This window comes from Oncorhynchus kisutch, linkage group LG7 (assembly GCF_002021735.2).
Source record: "Oncorhynchus kisutch isolate 150728-3 linkage group LG7, Okis_V2, whole genome shotgun sequence".
In the NCBI taxonomy this organism is placed as follows: domain Eukaryota; kingdom Metazoa; phylum Chordata; class Actinopteri; order Salmoniformes; family Salmonidae; genus Oncorhynchus; species Oncorhynchus kisutch.
Window position 1 is genome coordinate 40,547,829 of NC_034180.2, and position 22,798 is coordinate 40,570,626.

Consider the following 22,798-nt stretch of genomic DNA (forward strand, 5'->3'; position numbering starts at 1 on the left):
GTCAGCTCAGACAGAAACACACACACACACACACAGAGAGGTCAGCTCAGACAGATAACACCACACACACACACAGGTCAGCTCAGACAGATATAACACACACACACACACACACACAGAGGTCAGCTCAGACAGATAACACACACACAGAGGTCAGCTCAGACAGATATAACACACACACACACAGAGGTCAGCTCAGACAGATATAACACACACACACAGAGGTCAGCTCAGACAGATAACACACACACACAGAGGTCAGCTCAGACAGATAACACACACACACAGAGGTCAGCTCAGACAGATGTAACACACACACAGAGGTCAGCTCAGACAGATAACACACACACACAGAGGTCAGCTCAGACAGATATAACACACACACAGAGGTCAGCTCAGACAGATAACACACACACACAGAGGTCAGCTCAGACAGATAACACACACACACAGAGGTCAGCTCAGACAGATGTAACACACACACACAGAGGTCAGCTCAGACAGATGTAACACACACACACAGAGGTCAGCTCAGACAGATGTAACACACACACACAGAGGTCAGCTCAGACAGATAACACACACACACACACAGAGGTCAGCTCAGACAGATATAACACACACACACAGAGAGAAAGTCAGCTCAGACAGATAACACACACACACACACACACACAGAGAGAAAGTCAGCTCAGACAGATAACACACACACAGAGAGAAAGTCAGCTCAGACAGATAACACACACACACACACACACACACACAGAGAGAAAGTCAGCTCAGACAGATAACACACACACACAGAGAGAAAGTCAGCTCAGACAGATAACACACACACACACACAGAGAGAAAGTCAGCTCAGACAGATAACACACACAAAGAGAGAAAGTCAGCTCAGACAGATAACACACACAACACACACACACACACACACAGAGGTCAGCTCAGACAGATATAACACACACACACACACACACACAGAGAGAAAGTCAGCTCAGACAGATAACACACACACACACACACACACACACAGAGAGGTCAGCTCAGACAGATATAACACACACACACACACAGAGAGAGGTCAGCTCAGACAGATAACACACACACACACAGAGGTCAGCTCAGACAGATAACACACACACACACAGAGGTCAGCTCAGACAGATATAACACACACACACACACACACACACACACACACACACACACACACACACACACACAGGTCAGTTCAGACAGATATAACACACACACACACACAGAGAGAGGTCAGCTCAGACAGATAACACACACACACACAGAGGTCAGCTCAGACAGATATAACACACACACACACACACAGAGGTCAGCTCAGACAGATATAACACACACACACACAGAGAGGTCAGCTCAGACAGATATAACACACACACACACACAGAGGTCAGCTCAGACAGATATAACACACACACACACACAGAGGTCAGCTCAGACAGATATAACACACACACACACACACAGAGGTCAGCTCAGACAGATATAACACACACACACACACACACACACACACAGAGGTCAGCTCAGACAGATATAACACACACACACACACAGAGAGGTCAGCTCAGACAGAAAACACACACACACACACACAGAGAGGTCAGCTCAGACTGATAACACACACACACACAGGTCAGCTCAGACAGATATAACACACACACACACACACACAGAGGTCAGCTCAGACAGATATAACACACACACACACACAGAGGTCAGCTCAGACAGATATAACACACACACACAGAGGTCAGCTCAGACAGATAACACACACACACAGAGGTCAGCTCAGACAGATAACACACACACACAGAGGTCAGCTCAGACAGATAACACACACACACAGAGGTCAGCTCAGACAGATATAACACACACACAGAGGTCAGCTCAGACAGATGTAACACACACACAGAGGTCAGCTCAGACAGATATAACACACACACACACAGAGGTCAGCTCAGACAGATAACACACACACACACACACACACACACACAGAGGTCAGCTCAGACAGATAACACACACACACACACACAGAGGTCAGCTCAGACAGATATAACACACACACACAGAGAGAAAGTCAGCTCAGACAGATAACACACACACACACACAGAGAGAAAGTCAGCTCAGACAGATAACACACACACAGAGAGAAAGTCAGCTCAGACAGATAACACACACACACACACACACACAGAGAGAAAGTCAGCTCAGACAGATAACACACACACAGAGAGAAAGTCAGCTCAGACAGATAACACACACACACACACAGAGAGAAAGTCAGCTCAGACAGATAACACACACACAGAGAGAAAGTCAGCTCAGACAGATAACACACACAACACACACACACACACACACACACAGGTCAGCTCAGACAGATATAACACACACACACACACACACACAGAGAGAAAGTCAGCTCAGACAGATAACACACACACACACACACACAGAGAGAAAGTCAGCTCAGACAGATAACACACACACAGAGAGAAAGTCAGCTCAGACAGATAACACACACACACACACAGAGAGAAAGTCAGCTCAGACAGATAACACACACAAAGAGAGAAAGTCAGCTCAGACAGATAACACACACAACACACACACACACACACACACACAGAGGTCAGCTCAGACAGATATAACACACACACACACACACACAGAGAGAAAGTCAGCTCAGACAGATAACACACACACACACACACACACACACACACACAGAGAGGTCAGCTCAGACAGATATAACACACACACACACAGAGAGGTCAGCTCAGACAGATATAACACACACACACACACAGAGAGAGGTCAGCTCAGACAGATAACACACACACACACACAGAGGTCAGCTCAGACAGATAACACACACACACACACACAGAGGTCAGCTCAGACAGATATAACACACACACACACAGAGGTCAGCTCAGACAGATATAACACACACACACACAGAGGTCAGCTCAGACAGATATAACACACACACACACACACACACACACACACACACACACGTCAGTTCAGACAGATATAACACACACACACACACACACACAGAGGTCAGCTCAGACAGATATAACACACACACACACACACAGAGGTCAGCTCAGACAGATATAACACACACACACACAGAGAGGTCAGCTCAGACAGATATAACACACACACACACACAGAGGTCAGCTCAGACAGATATAACACACACACACACACAGAGGTCAGCTCAGACAGATATAACACACACACACACACACACACAGAGGTCAGCTCAGACAGATATAACACACACACACACACACACACACACACACACAGAGGTCAGCTCAGACAGATATAACACACACACACACAGAGAGGTCAGCTCAGACAGAAAACACACACACACACACACACAGAGAGGTCAGCTCAGACAGATAACACACACACACACAGGTCAGCTCAGACAGATATAACACACACACACACACACACACACACACACACACACAGAGGTCAGCTCAGACAGATATAACACACACACACACACAGAGGTCAGCTCAGACAGATATAACACACACACACAGAGGTCAGCTCAGACAGATAACACACACACACAGAGGTCAGCTTAGACAGATAACACACACACACAGAGGTCAGCTCAGACAGATAACACACACACACAGAGGTCAGCTCAGACAGATATAACACACACACAGAGGTCAGCTCAGACAGATGTAACACACACACAGAGGTCAGCTCAGACAGATATAACACACACACACAGAGGTCAGCTCAGACAGATAACACACACACACACACACAGAGGTCAGCTCAGACAGATATAACACACACACAGAGGTCAGCTCAGACAGATAACACACACACACACAGAGAGAAAGTCAGCTCAGACAGATAACACACACACACACACACACAGAGAGAAAGTCAGCTCAGACAGATAACACACACACACACACACACACACACACAGAGAGAAAGTCAGCTCAGACAGATAACACACACACAGAGAGAAAGTCAGCTCAGACAGATAACACACACAGAGAGAAAGTCAGCTCAGACAGATAACACACACACAGAGAGAAAGTCAGCTCAGACAGATAACACACACAACACACACACACACACACACAGAGGTCAGCTCAGACAGATATAACACACACACACACACACACACAGAGAGAAAGTCAGCTCAGACAGATAACACACACACACACACACACACACACACACACACACACACACACACACACACACACACACAGAGGTCAGCTCAGACAGATATAACACACACACACAGGTCAGCTCAGACAGATATAACACACACACACAGGTCAGCTCAGACAGATATAACACACACACACAGAGGTCAGCTCAGACAGATATAACACACACACAGAGAGAAAGAAGTCAGCTCAGACAGATATAGCACACACACACAGAGAGAAAGAAGTCAGCTCAGACAGATATAGCACACACACACACAGAGAGAGAAAGAAGTCAGCTCAGACAGATACAGCTCAGAGTCCTAGCTCTTCAGATCCATCTGCAGATTTTAATTTGTAATGGAAAATGTATGTGTTTATGCAAACCAATTCACATCGATTCCTTTCAAACTAAAACGTATCATTCCTGTATCGGAGCCCGTGCATCTAGATATCGAATCGTGTTGAAAGGGAACGATCTTACATCCCTAATATTCTGCTCACCTTCTCTATAAGGAAAGCAGCAGCTGAGAAACATTTAACGATGAACGTGTTCCACATCATTGAAGAGATGCCTGCAGGAGAAAGAGAGAACCATCTTATAGCACAAACGAAGGGACACACTGAGTGAATATTGCATAACGTGAAGCATAGTCTCACCCAGCTGGATGTGAGGACTTGAGACTAGCTTCAGATGTTCCACCGCCCAACTAAGATATCTCCCCTCCTACAGAGTGAGAGACAACAAAACATTTGATTGTACACCTCAAACTGTATATACAGTACCAGTCAAAAGTTTGGACACACCTACTAATTCCAGGGCTTTTCTTTATTTTTACTATTTTCTATATTGTAGAATATTAGTGAAGACATCAAAACTATGAAATAACACATATGGAATCATGTAGTAACCAAAAACGTTTTAAACTAATCAAAATATATTTTATATTTGAGATTCTTCAAAGTAGCCACCCTTTGCCTTGATCACAGCTTTGCACACTCTTGGCATTCTCTCAACCAGCTTCATGAGGTAGTCACCTGGAATGGAATTCAATTAACAGGTTTGCCTTGTTAAAAGAAAAGTTAATTTGTGGAATTTCTTTCCTTAATGTGTTTGAGCTAAATCAGTTGTGTTGCGACAAGATAGGGGTGGTATACAGAAGATAGCCATATTTGGTAAAAGACCAAGTCCATATTATGACAAGAACAGCTCAACGACAGTCCATCATTACTTTAAGACATGAAGGTCAGTCAATGCGGAATATTTCAAGAACTCAAGTGCAGTCGCAAAAACCACCAAGCGCTATGATGAAACTGGCTCTCATGAAGACCACCACAGGAATGGAAGACCCAGAGTTACCTCTGCTGCAGAAGATAAGTTCATTAACATTTCTCTACCTCATATTGCAGCCAAATAAAAGCAGCAGACATCTCAACATCAACTGTTCAGAGGAGACTGCGTGATTCAGGCCTTCATGGTCGAATTGCTGCAAAGAAACCACTACTAAAGGACACCAATAAGAAGAAGACTTGCTTGGGCCAAGAAACACTAGCAATGGACATTAGACTGGTGGAAGTCTGCCCGTTGGTCTGATGAGTCCACATTTGAGATTTCTGTCTTTGTGAATCGCAGAGTAGGTGAACGGATGATCTCTGCATGTGTGGTTCCCACCGTGAAGCATGGAGGAGAAGCTGTGATGGTGTGGGGGTGCTTTGCTGGTAACACGGTCAGATTTATTTAGAATTGAAGGCACACTTATCCAGCATGGCTACCACAGCATTCTGCAGCAATACGCCATCCCATCTGGTTTGCGCTCAGTGGGACTATCATTTGTTTTTAAACAGGATAATGACCCAAAACACACCTCCAGGCTGTATAAGGGCTATTTGACCAAGAAGGAGAGTGATAGAGTGAGGCATCAGATGACCTGGCCTCCACAATCACCCGACCTCAACCCAATTGAGATGGTTTGGGATGAGTTGGACCGCAGAGGGAAGGAAAGGCAGCCAACAAGTCCTCAGCATATGTGGGAACTCCTTCAAGACTGTTGGAAAAGCATTCCAGGTGAAGCTGGTTGAGAGAATGCCAAGAGTGTGCAAGGCTGTCATCAAGGCAAAGGGTGGCTACTTTGAAGAATCTAAAATATACTTTCATTTGTTTAACACTTTTTTGGTTACTACATGATTCCATGTGTTATTTCATAGTTTTGACATCTTCACTATTATTCTACAATGTAGAAAATAGTCAAATAAAGAAAAACCATTGTTTAAGAAGTGTCCTAACTTTTTACTGCTGTAGATGTGTATGTATGTGCATGTCTGTGTGTGTAAATGTGAGTGTGTATATAGATATGTATGGATGTCTGTGTGTATAGATGTGAGTGTGTTGGATGTGAAAGTCTGTGTGCCGGTACTGTACAGAGCCCCACCTCTGGGTCTTTGTTCCACTGCACCACGTACTCCCAGCAGCAGTGGGCAAACAGCAGGTCAGGAGAGAGGGAGTCTGGGAAACGCTGACACACAGACACCAGCAGCTCTGGAGGACCACAGGAACACGCACTAATATAACAACAACAAATACACTTCCCTATGAAGGAATCAGGTTAGTGACCACAGGAGTACACACTCACCTGCTGCCCTGTTGAAGGCTGCATCCTCCTGGCTCTTTTCTCCCTTCCCCTGCTCTGGCTGGGAGGACTGTTCCGTGCTCTCGGCCTCCCCCCTCCTCTGCAGCATGTCCTTCAGCCGCTCAGGGGCCAAGTCCTGCCTGAACACCCACTTAGCCACGCTGTCTGCTATACCACCTGAGAGAGGACGAAGGGGAGAGAGAGAGCGTAGGTAATCACTGATCTACTGTATATGTGATTGTATTGTATCACTCTCACCAATCCCAACCCTCTCAGATCTGAGATTCCTTCAGGGATTATGGACTTTTTATTTCTTATAGTACGTATCCAGTACCTCGGCCCCCCTCCAGCAGGGCTTTGACTGAGCAGTGTGGTGTGGCGCTCCCTGGTGTTCCCTGAGGAGGAGGCACACACAGCAGTGTCTGCAGGGACAACACGTCCTCCAGCTGTCTCACACACACCGCCCACTGCTCCAGCTCCAACGACACCGCCTCCCACTCCGACTGGAACTGATACACACACACACACACAGAGTCAGTGACGAAGCACACATATCAGTGTGTGTGTGCGCTAGGGTGTGTGTGTTCACCCTCTCCTTTGCCAGAGCCAGGTGATTATATGTGTGTGTGTGTGTGGTGTGTGACCTTGGTTTCAGCCAGGATGGTAATGTTAGCTTTAGCAGCGCGGTGAGCCACTATTGCAGCCAACAGAGCGGCAGCAGAACTGTGGGACTGGACACACGCAGACCGCACCTGCTGCCACCAGGGGGAGACACACTGCATGTCCCACGACTCCTCCACCGCACCTAGGGAGAGGAGGAACACAGCAGTCTACAGAAGTCAATGGGAGTCTAGCCACATACCATCTAACCACAAGCTAACTCAATGTCATCACAGCACAGACCACATTGGAAATAAGATGTGCTCACACACCTTTCATGGAGCTGAGGGCAGTGAGCAGTGTGTGTAGGTGTCTGACGGCCTCTGTTTTTTTCAATACTTCCTTCTCTCTGTGCAGCCATACACTCAGCAGCAGAGACTGAGGGAAAACACACACGAACAGACAAGATGGATGAGTAACATTTCATTCTATTTCAAACAGTCCATTCTTCCTCCCATACCCAAATCCTCCCTTTCTAGAATTGGCTTCCTCTTATTCCTCCACCACCTCTTCACCCTCTCTCCCACCTCTCCTCACCAGTAGTTGCTGTGGGCTGATGCCGGTCTTCTGCAGTGTGGTACAGACTTTCTGTAGAGGGCTCTCTCCTGTCAGACAGCCCCAGAACAGAAAGCTCCCTACAGGGGAAAAACACACACACACACAAACTAACCTCTAATACACTTATAGGTAATAGTGTGTGTGTGTGCGTGTGTCTGTGCGCATCTTTGTGTCGTGTGTGTGTGCGTTTTCATTCTACCAAGCTGTGTCCAGTCTGCGTTGGGCCCTGGCACCACTCTGATCTCCTCTCCCTCACACTCCATCTGGGACAGAAAGCTCCGGACAGGAAGTGATGCGTCGGGGGAGTCCAGGGCGAAAGAGACGGAGGGGCGGGAGCCGGATGTGAGCTCTGCGTAGCGCTGCAGGGTAGGGGAGACACGGGCCAGCTCCTCCTCTATACCTGCAACCTCCGTCTGAAAAGGAAGAGGCGGATGTGGAACAAGAGAAAATAGAAGAGCGGTTCTAGATTCCAAATTGGTGAGTGTTGCTGACAACTCAGCAATGGCCTGCCGTTTACTGCCTTGAATGTAGCTAGTTAATTCAGTGTCAGACTGCTGTACAACCAGTGGTGTTTGTTGTACTCACAGGTTCAGTGTGTGTGTCTGTGGTGGCCTCCCCAGTAGAGTGGAGCTGTTGGATGTCTGTGTAGAGCTGCAGCAGTTTCAGCTGGGAGGAACACAACTGGAACAAACCTTCATCTACCGCCTCAGGGTCTGCAGGGACAGAGCACACGGGCAACACACACAGGCATTAACCCACACACACAGACATTAAGACACCTATTTGTACACGGTTTAATAATATTCAACCTCAATACATATCCAGAAATACACAGTACCTTGCCCTTTGAGACTGGCCAGTAAGACTCGGGTGATGTTGGTCAGACAGGAGACTGGAGCATTCTTATTGGCTAGCAAAGACTCCAGGGCCTAAAGGACAGAGAGCAGTAAGTAGTAGTACACAACATTCCCTGGGTGTACTGACCCCACTATGTATGTATGCATGTGTGTGTGTGTGTGTTGACCTGTTTCTTAACGGCAGGGTGTTTGATGTCCAGCAGTACACTCTGGGCCTCGCTCTCCAGGATATCTGTAGAGAGGAGGTCAAAAAGTAAGAAAGAGTTCTTCTGGTTTGCCCTGTTCAAATACTTCCGTAAAGGGTATCCTCCCATCTTTTAATTTCCCCCCTCCATCTCTGTCGTACCTGGTTCCACCTCTCTGCTCTTCAGTAGTGTGGTCAGTCTCTTCAGCAGGTGCATGTCCTTCGCCCTCTCACTCTTCTTATCACTGACATAGGGAACATAATCATTATGTCCCTTTGGTAAAACTACACAGGCTGTGTATGGTGCATTCGGAAAGTATTCAGACCCCTTCACTTTTTCCACATTTTGTTACGTTACAGCCTTATTCTAATATTGATTAAATAAATAAAAATCCTTATCAATCTATACATATTGACGAAGAGAAAACAGGTTTTTAGAAATGTTTGCAAATGTATAAAAAAATAAACTGAAATACCTTATTTACATAAGTATTCAGACCCTTTGCTGTGAGACTCGAAATTGAGCTCAGGTGCATCCTGTTTCCATTGATCATCCTTGAGATGTTTCTACAACTTGGAGTCCACCTGGGGTAAATTCAATTGATTGGACAAGATTTGAAAAGGCACACACCTGTCTATATAAAAGGTCTCACAGTTGACGGTGCATGTCAGAGCAAAAACTATGCCATGAGGTCGAAGGAATTGTCCGTAGAGCTCCGAGACAGGATTGTGTCGAGGCACAGATTTGGGGAAGGGTACCAAAAAATTTCTGCAGCATTGAATGTCCCCAAGAACAAAGTGGTCACCATCATTCTTAAATGGAAGAGGTTTGGAAACACCTAGACTCTTCCTAGAGTTGGCCGCCCGGGCAAACTGAGCAATCGGTGGAGAAGGGCCTTGGTCAGGGTGGTGACCAAGAAAGGTCCCTCTGACAGAGCTCCAGAGTTGATCTGTGGAGGTGGGAGAACCTTCCAGAAGGACAACCATCTCTACCGGTACTCCACTAATCAGGCCTTTATGGTAGAATGGCCAGACGGAAATCACTCCTCAGTGAAAGGCACATGACAACCCGTATGGAGTTTTCAAAAGGCACTTAAAGGACTCTCAGACCATGAGAAACAAGATTCTCTGGTCTGATGAAACCAAGATTGAACTCTTTGGCCTGAATGCCAAGTGTTACATCTGGAGAAAACCTGGCACCATCTCTACAGTGAAGCATGGTGGTGGCAGCATTATGCTGTGGGGAGGTTTTTCAGTGACAGGGACTGGGAGACTAGTCAGGATCGAGGCAAAGATGAATGGAGCAAAGTACAGAGAGATCCTTGATGAAAACCTGCTCCAGAGTGCTGAGGACCTCATACTGGGCAAAGGTTCACCTTCCAACAGGACAACGACCCTAAGCACACAGCCAAGACAATGTAGGAGAGGCTTCGGGACAGGTCTCTGAATGTCCTTGAGTGGCCCAGCCAGAGCCCGGGCAGGAACCCGATCGAACATCTCTGGAGAGACCTGAAAATAGCTGTGCAGCAACGCTCCCCATCCAACCTGACAGAGCTTGAGAGGATCTGCAGAGAAGGATGAGAGAAACTCCCCAAATACAGGTGTGCCAAGCTTGTAGCGTCATACCCCCCAGAAAACTTGTCTGTAATTGCTGCCAAAGGCGCTTCAACAAAGTACTGAGTAAAGGGTCTGAATACTTATGTAAATGTGATATTTCAGCTTTTTATTTGTAATAAATTTGCAAAAATTTAAAAAACGATTTTATTCATTTTAGAATAGGGTTGTAATGTAACAAAATGTGGTAAAAGTCAAGGAGTCTGAATACTTTTCGAATGCACTATATATGTGGAATCTTTCACAATACAAGAATTGTACTCCTGATCTTCCCAAGATGTCTCAACTGTACTACGAAGTGTGTGTTAGTGTGAAAAGTCACCTGAGGGCCAGATGGAAGGGGACAGTGACAGTGCGTAGCGCTCCAGTAGCAGGGTCAAACAGACACACCTGCTGTGTGTGGAGCAACCAGCCCTGACTAGTCACACTGTTCACCCCCATCAGCCGGTAGCCTGCATACAGCAACCTGACACATACACACATAGGAGAGAAGGAAATGGTTACTGGTTAAAGTAGTTCAAATGCTTTAGAAACATACGATTAGAACGGAGTGTGTGTGTGTGTGTGTGTGTGTGTGTGTGTGTGTAAGTGTGTACCTGCAGTGTTTCCCTACAGTGAAGGCTCCTACTCTGGGCCCCTGCTGTGTGCCCCACACCTCCAGGATGCCTCTCCTGGGTGCATAGATGACCAGGAACTGGGCGTGGCGCCGAGGGAGGGGCGCAGAGGGTGAGGACTCGCGCTCGCCCCGCCCCTCAGACACCTGTACCCAACCCAGCTGGGCATCCCGGTATCCTGGGAAAACACAGAAATAGGTTATTATAACTAGATAAATAAGTAGGGCCTTTTTCCAAGTCAAACACTAGACCCTACTCAACATTAGCTGTCTTTATACTAAACCAGATAATTCATTTGCTGATGAGTTGGGCTGTGATGATACCAGTATTGCAATATTTTTTCCATGGAAAAAATGAAAACAAGAAGCAGACCAAACTCTTTGGTCCTTTAAAAACCTGCTATATGTTGAATATTGTGTACTATAGCTTGGAAATAAATTAATGTGACTCTGGATGACATAATGATGTTTGTTTTCATATTTTGTTTTCTTGCCACGATACTGATATCGTTCCGGCCCTACTGTTGAGTGTTGAAGGGAGAATTCTCTTTCACCCTTCCACATGCGGATAGCTATGCCTCTCCCCACGTCAAGCAGCGTGACCCTGCCGAAGTCGTCCGTGACCCCAGCCAGAGTGTTACAGGGGGACAGACAGATGAACTCCCCGTGGCGCCGCGAGTCTGGGAGACCAAACCTGAGGGCGGGACACGAGAGGGAGGAAGGAGTTTGGGCTAGCCAATCAGTTAAGTGAGAAATGTAAAAAATTTTTAAAAAAGGCTAATTGATTCATGTTAAAGTTAATAAAAAGATAACTTGGCAATTTGACTGCGTAGATTGCATGTGCAGCACAAACAGTTCCCTAGTTCTTCTGACAAAAGGGATGGTGTTGGTCACCTGACTGCCATGGGCGTGGCCGGCTCCACCTTGGGCTTCTGTTTCTGAGTTGGCTCCTCCTCACTCTGTTTCTTCCAGCCCAGCCACCCACTGACGAGAGAGCGAAAGAGATCAATGTGAAAGAAAGGCAAGATAGGAGAGAGAGAGAAGGAAAGGGGAGAGAAAGAGTGCAGAAAGAAAGAAGCCACGCAGAAGATAGACAGAGGGAGAAGAGGGAGAGGACATAAAGAGTTATAATTAATTAGTTGTCAGGGAAGAGAGGCTATATATCAGTGTATTGATGTTGCTGCTTTGTGTCCTGTGTGGCTGTATCAGAGGTAGCATGGCTCAGTGAAGGCCCAGCCGTATCAACACACCCACACACAGCACCACAGGGAATACTCACCATGATTAAAGGGAGCAGGAGGCCAAGATACTGACAACCGGGAAAAGACTCATACATACAATCACCAAGAAAAACACACACGCACCTGGCGGCGCTGAACAAGGCCGATGTGAGTTTGCTCGCCACAGCCAGAGCCACATGGGAGAGGAGAGGCTGGGAGCTACCCTGGAGAGAGATAAAAACAATATTTTATGACTGGACATTTTCGTGCTGATTTGGTGGAAATCACCGCTCTGTTTACAGCAGGGGTGGGAAAAATAAGGCAATCCAGTCGGCGGGAGATTTGAGTGAAAACCATTTTTTGGGGGTGGGGGGTAAACTATTTTAGGTTAAAATAACACTACAGGCTAGATAGAAAGTATGTCGAAATTATAATGGACCTTTATAAATGTTCAAATAACTGCCCTTTTTCAAAATAACGTCCCTCCTCTGAATTTAGAAATCCTGATGTGGCCCACGAGCCAAAATTATTGCCCATCTCTGCTCTAGAGAGAATAGAAATGTCAAAAATCACTGCCACTGGTCTGAACTAATGCCGACTGTGCTTACTTCTTAAAGAGTAACTACCAATCTCTCAAGGAGATAAATAGACAGGCATGAGGTGAAGAAAAAGATGGACAACACACACCTCAATGGCATAGTAGAAGCCTGTGTAGGGTCCTCCCCCCACAGTTATGTACTGACTCATGGCAGGGGGGCTGCCCTTCACAGAGGCATGGAAACCCCCCAGGATAGACGCATTCTTCATCTGGTCAAACACACACAGCGTCATTATACCTGACAAGGGAGGGAGGGGCGGAGAGAGAGAGTACCGTTATAATGGCGAACATAGCTACACTTTCACTGTCTGTCAACCAGAATCCATGATCTTCTCCAACTTCTGCTCACCATGCACCTGTCCTCCTGCCCAACTCCCTGTCCTCCTGCCCCTCTCCCTCCAGCCCCCCCCATCCACTCCCTGTGCCCCTCCACCCATCTGACCCTCCCTCCTCGACTCTCTCACCCACGCTGCTGTGGTCTACGATGGTGTCCATATCCTGTAGACCCCACTTCTTATAGGCCAGAGGAGGAGGATGGACCACCTCACTGCCTGCTGCCGCTGCTGAGGGGGTGAGTAGGGAGAGAGAGAGGTAAAGACACAGAAAGTTAGGAATAATGAGTAAGAGAAGGGGTTTGGAGAAAGAGGTTAAGGAAGTGAGGGTTGCCAGAGAAAGAGGAGATGAAGGAAAGAGTTGAGTAAATGGTGTAGAATGACTAAATCACCTCAAGCCACAATACACAAAATATACCCCCAAAAATACTACATGTACTACTCTAAGTGTCAAATACTAGCTTTTGTACGTGTGTCAGTACCTGCATCCTTTCTGGCGAACTCTGTCAACCCAGCCAGCAAATAGAGAACATGGTTCTATTAAACATCATGTAACCTTTATAGCACAATTACTATGGTACTGCAACTAGTTTTACAACTACGAACACTAACCTACAGCGCTGTGAAAAAGTATTTCCCCTTGCTCATTTTCTCTACTGTTGCAGTTTGTTATACAGAATGTTATCAGATCTTTAACCAAAACCTCATTTTAGATAAAGGGAACATGAGTGTACAAATAACACAACAATGACATACATATTTTATAAACAAAGTTATGCAACACACAATGCCCCTGTGTGTAATTGCCTTACACTCAATAACTGTTTGTGCCACCTTTAGCTGCAAAGACTCCAACCAAACGGTTCCTGTAGTTGTTGATCAGTCTCTCACGTCACTGTGAAGGAATTTTGGCCCAGTCTTCCATGCAGAACTGCTTTAACTCAGTGACATATGTGGGTTTTCAATAATAAACTGCTTATTTCAAGTCCTACCACAACATCTCAATAGGGATTAGGTCTAGACTTTGACTAGGCTATTCCAAATGTGTTGCTTTTTAACCATGTTCATGTAGACTTGAATGTGTGTTTTGGATCATTGTCTTGCTGCATGACCCAGCTGCACTTCAACTTACAGACGGATGGCCTGACATTCTCCTGTAGAATTCTCTGATACAGAGCAGAATTCATGGTTCCTTCTATTCAGGCAAGTTGTCCAGGTCCTAAGGTAGCAAAGCATCCTCAAACCATCACACTACCACCACCATGATTTACCGTTGGTATGGCAACACAGTGCCATCACTAACACAGAGAGGCTGCTGCCTACATACAGACTTGAAATCATTGGCCACTTTAATAAATAGATCACTAGTCACTTTAATAATGCCACTTTTATAATATTTACATATCTTGTATTACTCATCTCATATGTATATACTGTATTTTATACCATCTATTGCATCTTAGCCTATGCCACCCTGTCATTGCTCATCCATATATTTATACTTATACTTATTCCATTCCTTTACTTAGATTTGTGTGTACAAGGTCATTTTTGCGGAATTGTTAGATTACTTGTTAGATATTGCTGCACTGTCGTAACTAACTGTGCAATGCAGTTGTTGGTTTTCGCCAGACATAAATGGGACTCATCTCATCCAAAAAGTTGACTCAAGATGGCCAAAAAGCACCTGGAAACACCTGGATGATCATCAAAACTCTAGGATGAATATTCTATGGACAGATAAGTAAAAAGTATATGTTTTTGGAAGACATGGGTCCCATTATGCCTGGCGAAAGCCAAACACTGCGTTCCACAGTAAAAACCTTATACCAACGGTCAAGAATAAAGAATACATTCTGCTCTGTATCAGAGAATTCTATAGGAGAATGTCAGGTCATTTGTCTGTGAGCTGAAGCTGAAGGGCAGCTGGGTCATGTAGCAAGACAATGATCCAAAACACAGTCAAGTCTACATGAAAATTATTAAAAAGTAACAATTTTGAAGTTTTGAAATGGCTTAGTCAAAGTCCAGACTAGAGGTCGACCGATTATGATTTTTCAACACCGATGCCGATTATTGGAGGACCAAAAAAAGCCGATACCGATTAATCGGACGATAAAAAATAAAAAAAGTATTTGTAATAATGACAATTACAATAATACTGAATGAACACTTATTTTAACTTAATATAATACATCAATAAACATCGATTTAGCCTCAAATAAATAATGAAACATGTTCAATTTGGTTAAAAAAATGCCAAAACAAAGTGTTGGAGAAGTAAGTGCAATATGTGCCATGTAAAAAAGCTCATGTTTGAGTTCCTTGCTCAGAACATGAGAACATATGAAAGTTGGTGGTTCCTTTTAACATGAGACTTCAATATTCCAAGGTAAGAGGTTTTAGGTTGTAGTTAATATAGTATTTATAGGACTATTTCTCTCTATACCATTTGTATTTCATATTCCTTTGACTATTGGATGTTTTTATAGGCACTATAGTATTGCTAGTGTAACAGTATAGCTTCCGTCCCTCTCCTCGCCCCTACCTGGGCTCGAACCAGGAACACATCGACAACAGCCACACTCCAAGCAGCGTTACCCATCGCTCCACAAAAGCCGCGAACCCATGCAGAGCAAGGGGAACAACCACTCCAAGTCTCAGACCGAGTGACGTTTGAAACGCTATTAACGCGCACCCCGCTAACTAGCTAGCCATTTCACATTGGTTACACCAGCCATTAGGTTGATAGGCTTGAAGTCATAAACAGCGCTGTGCTTGCGAAGAGCTGCTGGCAAAACGCACTAAAGTGCTGTTTGAATGAATGCTTACGAGCCTGCTGGTGCCTACCATCGCTCAGTCAGACTGCTCTATCAGTCATAGACTTAATTATAACATAACACACAGAAATATGAGCATTTGGTCATTAATATGGTCAAATCCGGAAACTATAATTTTGAAAACAAAATGTTTATTATTTCAGTGAAATACGGGACCGTTCGATATTTTATCTAACGGGTAGCATCCCTAAGTCTAAATATTCTTGTTACATTGCACAACCTTCAATGTTATGTCATAATTACGTAAAATTCTGGCAAATTAGTTCGCAATGAGCCAGGCGGCCCAAACTGTTGCATATACCCTGACTCTGCGTGCAATGAACGCAAGAGAAGTGACACAATTCCACCTGGTTAATATTGCCTGCTAACCTGGATTTCTTTTAGCTAAATATGCAGGTTAAAAAATATATACTTCTGTGTATTGATTTTAAGAAAGGCATTGGTGTTTATGGTTAGGTACAGTTGTCCAATGATTGTGCTTTTTTCGCAAATGCGCTTTTGTTAAATCATCCCCCAGCGTTGCATCGATTATATGCAACGCAGGACACGCTAGATAAATGAGTAATATCATCAACCATGTGTAGTTATAACTAGTGATTATGATTGATTGATTGTTTTTTATAAGATAAGTTTAATGCTAGCTAGCAACATACCTTGGCTTCTACTGTATTCATGTAACATGCAGGCTCCTCATGGAGTGCAATGAGAGACAGGTGGTTAGAGCGTTGGACTAGTTAACTGTAAGGTTGCAAGATTGGATCCACTGAGCTGACGAGGTGAAAATCTGTCGTTCTGCCCCTGAACAAGGCAGTTAACCCACCGTTCCTAGGCAATCATTGAAAATAAGAATGTGTTCTCAACTGACCTGCTTAGTTAAATATAAATATATATATATATATATATAAAAATCGGTGCCCAAAAATACAGATTTCCGATGGTTATGAACACTTGAAATCGGCCCTAATTAATTGGTCAGTCCGATTAATCGGTCGACCTCTAGTCCAGACCTAATCCCAATTGAGATGTTGTGGCAGGACTTTAAACGAGCAGAACATTAATCCACAGCCAAAAATTAATCCACAGCAATGTGAGAGACTGATCAACAACTACAGGAAGTACTTGGCTGCATTCATTGCAGCTCAAGGTGGCACAACCAGTTATTGAGTGTAAGGGGGCAATGACTTCTTCACACAGGGGAATTGGGTGTTTCATGTTAATTAAATAAATAAAATAAGTATCAATTTTTGTTGTTATTTGTAAACTCAGGTTCCCTTTATCTAATATTAGGTTATGGTTGAAGATCTGACAACATTCAGTATCAAAGATTTTTTTTTTTTATCGAGAAAATTATTTCTAATTTGCTGTCAAAAAGGGGAAAAGCCTTTTTGACAGCACTGTACCTCTACTGCTACTACAGTACCTCGACAGACACAAAACACACACACAGAGCAGTACCTCGACAGACACAAAACACACACACACAGAGCAGTACCTCGACAGACACAAAACACACACACACAGAGCAGTACCTCGACAGACACAAAACACACACACACAGAGCAGTACCTCGACAGACACAAAACACACACACACAGAGCAGTACCTCGACAGACACAAAACACACACACACAGAGCAGTACCTCGACAGACACAAAACACACACACACAGAGCAGTACCTCGACAGACACAAAACACACACACACGGAGCAGTACCTCGACAGACACAAAACACACACACGGAGCAGTACCTCGACAGACACAAAACACACACACGGAGCAGTACCTCGACAGACACAAAACACACACACGGAGCAGTACCTCGACAGACACAAAACACACACCCGGAGCAGTACCTCGACAGACACAAAACACACACCCGGAGCAGTACCTCGACAGACACAAAACACACACCCGGAGCAGTACCTCGACAGACACAAAACACACACCCGGAGCAGTACCTCGACAGACACAAAACACACACCCGGAGCAGTACCTCGACAGACACAAAACACACACACGGAGCAGTACCTCGACAGACACAAAACACACACGGAGCAGTACCACGACAGACACAAAACACACACACAGAGCAGTACCTCGAGCCACCTGGTTTCTGCAGGCGCGTAGAGACTGAAAGAGACTGAAGCCATCAATAGTGACCAGGGCTGCTGGGTAAAGAATGCTCAGCTCCTCATGCTAAGAGAGAGAGAGAGAGAGAGTGAGAGTGAGAGTGAGAGAGCGAGAAATTCATAAATACAAAGTGTCATGAAAAGAACCTTGATACCCAGGCCCAGACAGCTATCAGTGTTTTGGTGTGTGCTACAGCCGTACCTGCTCGGTGACACCAGGGTGGCGGGGGATCTCGTAGGTGCGACACTTGAGCCTCAGGACAGGATCCTCATTCAACAGCTGGGCTAGGAGTAGGACCCCACTCTGACAAAAACACACAAAACACCACTGTTAGAATAACATTAACACACCAGCCAGACTTCCAGGTAACAAGTCAATACTGCTGTACTGCACCTCTGTGTAGAAGCGAACATAACCAGATGAGAAGCCCACTACAATACAAGTCCAGTCTGGCCGACCTGTGGAACTCCTGAACACACACACAGACAGACCGACAGACAGAGTTAATACTTATCATTAGAACACAAACCTACATACACATTGATATGTACACACAAGTGATCATACATGGAGGATGGACACACACACAGACAGTGTCGGACATACTAGATGGCATACCTTTTCTGGCTGGCCAGAGGTATACAGATGACACTGCTCACACTCTCCCTGTAAAGAGGCAGGCACGCACACACACACAGTCAATATGTATACTTTTACAATGTTAAGTAATAATGAACTTGCCATGTCAATAAAGTCAATTGAATTGAATCTGGAATCTAATCTTGACTTCTTTCTGTGTCCTTTCCTTTCCTCACATTCTCTCAGTCTAACCCCCTCTCTCATTCATCCACCCTTATGTTTCTTTCCCTCCGTTCTCTTCCCCGCTCCTCCTCCGTTCTCTTCCACCCCCCCCCCCCTCCTCCTCCGTTCTCTTCCCCCCCCCTCCTCCTCCGTTTCCCCCCCCCCCCCTCCTCCTCCCGTTCCCCCCCCCTCCTCCGTTCTCTTCCCCCCCTCCCCCTCATCCGTTATCTTCCCCCCCCTCCGTTCTCCCCCCCCCCCCCCTCCTCCGTTCTCTCCCCCGACCCTCCTCCGTTCTCTCCCCCGCTCTTTCCCCCGCCCTCTCCTCCATTCTCTCCCCCGCCCCTCCTCCATTCTCTCCCCCGCCCATCCTCTTCCCCCCCTCCCTCCTCCTCCGTTCTCTCCCCCGCCCTCCTCCGTTCTCTCCCCCGCCCTCCTCCTCCGTTCTCTCCCCCCCTCCTCCTCCCGTTCTCTTCCCGCTCCTCCTCCGTTCTCTCCCGCTCCCCCTCCGTTCTCCTCCCTCTGTTCTCCTCCCTCTGTTCTCCTCCCTCTGTTCTCCTCCCTCTGTTTCTCCTCCCTCTGTTCTCCCCCCTCTGTTCTCCCCCCCTCTGTTCTCCCCCCTCTGTTCTCCCCCTCTGTTCTGCCCTCCTCCTCCCTCTGTTCGTTCTCTTCCCACTCCTCCTCCGTTCTCTTCCCACTCCTCCTCCGTTCTCTTCCCACTCCTCCTCCGTTCTCTTCCCACTCCTCCTCCGTTCTCTTCCCACTCCTCCTCCGTTCTCTTCCCACTCCTCCTCCGTTCTCTTCCCACTCCTCCTCCGTTCTCTTCCCACTCCTCCTCCGTTCTCTTCCCACTCCTCCTCCGTTCTCTTCCCACTCCCCCTCCGTTCTCTTCCCACTCCCCCTCCGTTCTCTTCCCACTCCCCCTCCGTTCTCTTCCCACTCCTCCTCCGTTCTCTTCCCACTCCCCCTCCGTTCTCTTCCCACTCCTCCTCCGTTCTCTTCCCACTCCTCCTCCGTTCTCTTCCCACTCCTCCTCCGTTCTCTTCCCACTCCTCCTCCGTTCTCTTCCCACTCCTCCTCCGTTCTCCCCCCCCCCCTGTTCTCTCCCCCCCTCCTCCCTCTCTCCCTCCCCACTCCTCCTTCTGTTCTCTCCAACCCCTCCTCCCCCTGTATTCCCCCCCGTTCTCTCATTCCCTCCTCCCCCTGTTCTCTCACCCCTCCTCTGTGCTGAGAGTTCCACTCCAGGACACAGCCAGGGTCATCTCCTCTCGGCCGCCATCATCTGTCCGCCACTTCGCTGCAAGAAAGAGGAGACAATGCCAACAGCAGTGTATGTGTCATTGGGGAGATGTTTATGTATTTGAGGACATTGACTTTGTTTCATGTAGCTTTAATAAGGGTAGGGTAGAGAGCATTTGTGTGTACATTAACATGCGTGTCTGTGTTTTGGGACACATACCTGAGAGAAACACAGCCTTGTGGTCTTTGGCAACGACCATCAGGTCTGAGCAGGGAGACAGAGAAACCACACAGTCCTGCAGCCAGGGGGCACTCCCTGCAGCACTGTCCTCCACCACCCCCTAAGGAACACAACAACAGGACCAAACCTTATAGATCACAGAGGGCTATGGAAGGGTGCTGTCTGATTTAGGCTAGTCTTCAGTTAAAGAATATAAATAGTGTAAGAGACAGACAAACTGACCGTGGTGGTGCCACTGCCATCTTCTTTGGCCTCAGGGTTATCCCATGACCCCCAGTCTGAGTCGTCCCAGGCCAGCTCATTCTCTGAGCGAGAGAGATCAATCACAACTATTAGGTGGTGCAATCCAGAGTCAATTGTCAGTTAAAATGTTAGTGGTTCTTTGTAACTCAGCTGGTAGAGCATGGTGCTTTTAATGCCAGGGCAGTGGGTTTGATTCCTGGGACCACCCATAAGTAAAATGTATGCACACATGACTAAGTCGCTTTGGATAAAGGTGTCTGCAAAATGGCATATATTATTATTATTATTATAATAGTTAGGCTATAAAGCTAAACATTTATTAAAATCAGGTGATGCATGATACACACTTGTACACACATCTTTGGACTGGCAGGGGCAAACTAACAAAGAAGGCGGAGAGAAAGCTGAGCATCAAGTACAAGAGACCTCCCCCGACCCAAAGAGAGAAGGGATGAAGTTGGAGATGCAATAAATATCAGTAAGTGGGGGAAGGAAAGAGATTAACAGAACTCGCATTGACAGTGGGACTCCTGTTGACACAGTCTGACTGCAACATCCATGTACAATGGCTCAGGGCTTTGAGTATGTGTATGTATGCTTATGTGTGTGAGTGTGTGTCTTCCTTTGTCCAGCATCATGCGGTAATCTGTTCAAGCGCCCTCCTGTAGGATGACTCATATGACAAAGGGCAAATCCCCCCTCCTTCCTCCCTCTTTCCATCTTCATCTGCCTCCCGCTGGTACTGCAGCTATCCAGGTCTCACCTGCACTACACCTTGCGCTCATCAACTGCTATAATCTCTAATTCTATTATTCATGATGTGACAGGTCAAAGATTTAAAGAGACATAGGAATACGTGCATTCTTTACACTCCCTGGTATTTGTAGCACTTAGATCACTGGAACAAAATTTGCGACTTGAGTTGTCAGAGAGAGTTGTCAGATTTTGCAGGCATGAGATGACAAGTGACGTAGCCCATAGAACAAATTACAGTCTAATTTCAACTGGATTGTCAACAAGTTGTGCAATTTGTGAACCATTATTTGGTCTCAATTTTTTTACACACAATTTATACAAGTCTATAGCAAATTTAGCTGTTTGTATACCTCGTCTCTTTTTTTTTTCAAAGCAATCAAACAAGTTGGTCATAACCAGCAATTTAGCAGCTCGCCCAGAGCTGAGCGTTAGCTAGTTAACTTACCTGTTTTCTTGTCCCCCAAAGAAGGGTTGTTTTGCTGGTTCTGGAACAAGAACTCCCGGACTGCTTTGAGTTCTTGGACCCGGCAGAACTCGAGCAGGCAGCAGGACATTTCGACCCCGTCCCGACGAGGCAGAGGGGATACAGGGAATTAGCCAGCTAAGCTAACGTTAGCTTGCAGCTGCAGTCCAACGGGGAAACAACAACGTTGCAGTATGATGAAGTTAGCGCTAATCAAGAAGACAAGACTCCTCAGGGATCCTTTGCGTTGAAATATGTATCGTTTCCATGAATGTTAGTAAACAAATACATGTACAAGGTGTTGCTGTCAGTTGATTTCGTTAATATTTGCACCGTTTCAACCCTTTACTTCAAGTGTTTTGGTGATGACCAATGACTGACTGTATTGTGATGACACATCGCTAACCATAAAATACAATCTCGAGGCACTTTTAGAGACGATTTCGTGTACGTCGCCCTCTATGGCTCAGGAAGGCAGGTTCAACAAATAAAATTGAGCTTTGTTCAAGGTCAGCAAAGGTTGACAATTCAACACAGCAAAAAACGCCTACCCTTCAGGCTTGAATCGATAA

The 22,798-nt window shown here is 46.0% G+C and overlaps 1 protein-coding gene across 6 annotated transcripts in view; it reads right to left on the minus strand.

The window, feature by feature from the left end:
• Positions 1–22,777, minus strand: part of rab3gap2 (RAB3 GTPase activating protein subunit 2 (non-catalytic)) — a 42,316-nt gene extending 19,539 nt beyond the window's left edge. For 2 of the 6 annotated variants that reach the window (XM_031829102.1, XM_031829099.1), the window contains exons 1-29: positions 22,209–22,777; positions 20,987–21,069; positions 20,744–20,864; positions 20,500–20,581; positions 19,105–19,152; positions 18,880–18,955; positions 18,688–18,789; positions 18,453–18,552; positions 13,998–14,018; positions 13,648–13,746; positions 13,273–13,421; positions 12,730–12,809; positions 12,260–12,349; positions 11,920–12,059; positions 11,349–11,544; positions 11,075–11,218; positions 9,301–9,383; positions 9,122–9,186; positions 8,936–9,026; positions 8,683–8,810; positions 8,297–8,510; positions 8,077–8,174; positions 7,812–7,917; positions 7,524–7,684; positions 7,214–7,388; positions 6,883–7,056; positions 6,682–6,788; positions 4,913–4,979; positions 4,757–4,827 (exon numbers count right to left, since the gene is read on the minus strand). In XM_031829102.1, coding sequence (XP_031684962.1) covers positions 4,757–4,827; positions 4,913–4,979; positions 6,682–6,788; positions 6,883–7,056; positions 7,214–7,388; positions 7,524–7,684; positions 7,812–7,917; positions 8,077–8,174; positions 8,297–8,510; positions 8,683–8,810; positions 8,936–9,026; positions 9,122–9,186; positions 9,301–9,383; positions 11,075–11,218; positions 11,349–11,544; positions 11,920–12,059; positions 12,260–12,349; positions 12,730–12,809; positions 13,273–13,421; positions 13,648–13,746; positions 13,998–14,018; positions 18,453–18,552; positions 18,688–18,789; positions 18,880–18,955; positions 19,105–19,152; positions 20,500–20,581; positions 20,744–20,864; positions 20,987–21,069; positions 22,209–22,317 — 3,180 coding nt within the window. In that variant the 5' untranslated portion in view covers positions 22,318–22,777. Of the gene's footprint in view, positions 1–4,756; positions 4,828–4,912; positions 4,980–6,681; positions 6,789–6,882; positions 7,057–7,213; positions 7,389–7,523; positions 7,685–7,811; positions 7,918–8,076; positions 8,175–8,296; positions 8,511–8,682; positions 8,811–8,935; positions 9,027–9,121; positions 9,187–9,300; positions 9,384–11,074; positions 11,219–11,348; positions 11,545–11,919; positions 12,060–12,259; positions 12,350–12,729; positions 12,810–13,272; positions 13,422–13,647; positions 13,747–13,997; positions 14,019–17,008; positions 17,057–18,452; positions 18,553–18,687; positions 18,790–18,879; positions 18,956–19,104; positions 19,153–20,499; positions 20,582–20,743; positions 20,865–20,986; positions 21,070–22,208 lie in introns of those variants that run through there. The other 4 variants (XM_031829103.1, XM_031829101.1, XM_031829100.1 and 1 more) reach the window with 4 other exon arrangements.
• Between the last annotated feature and the right edge of the window lie 21 nt (positions 22,778–22,798).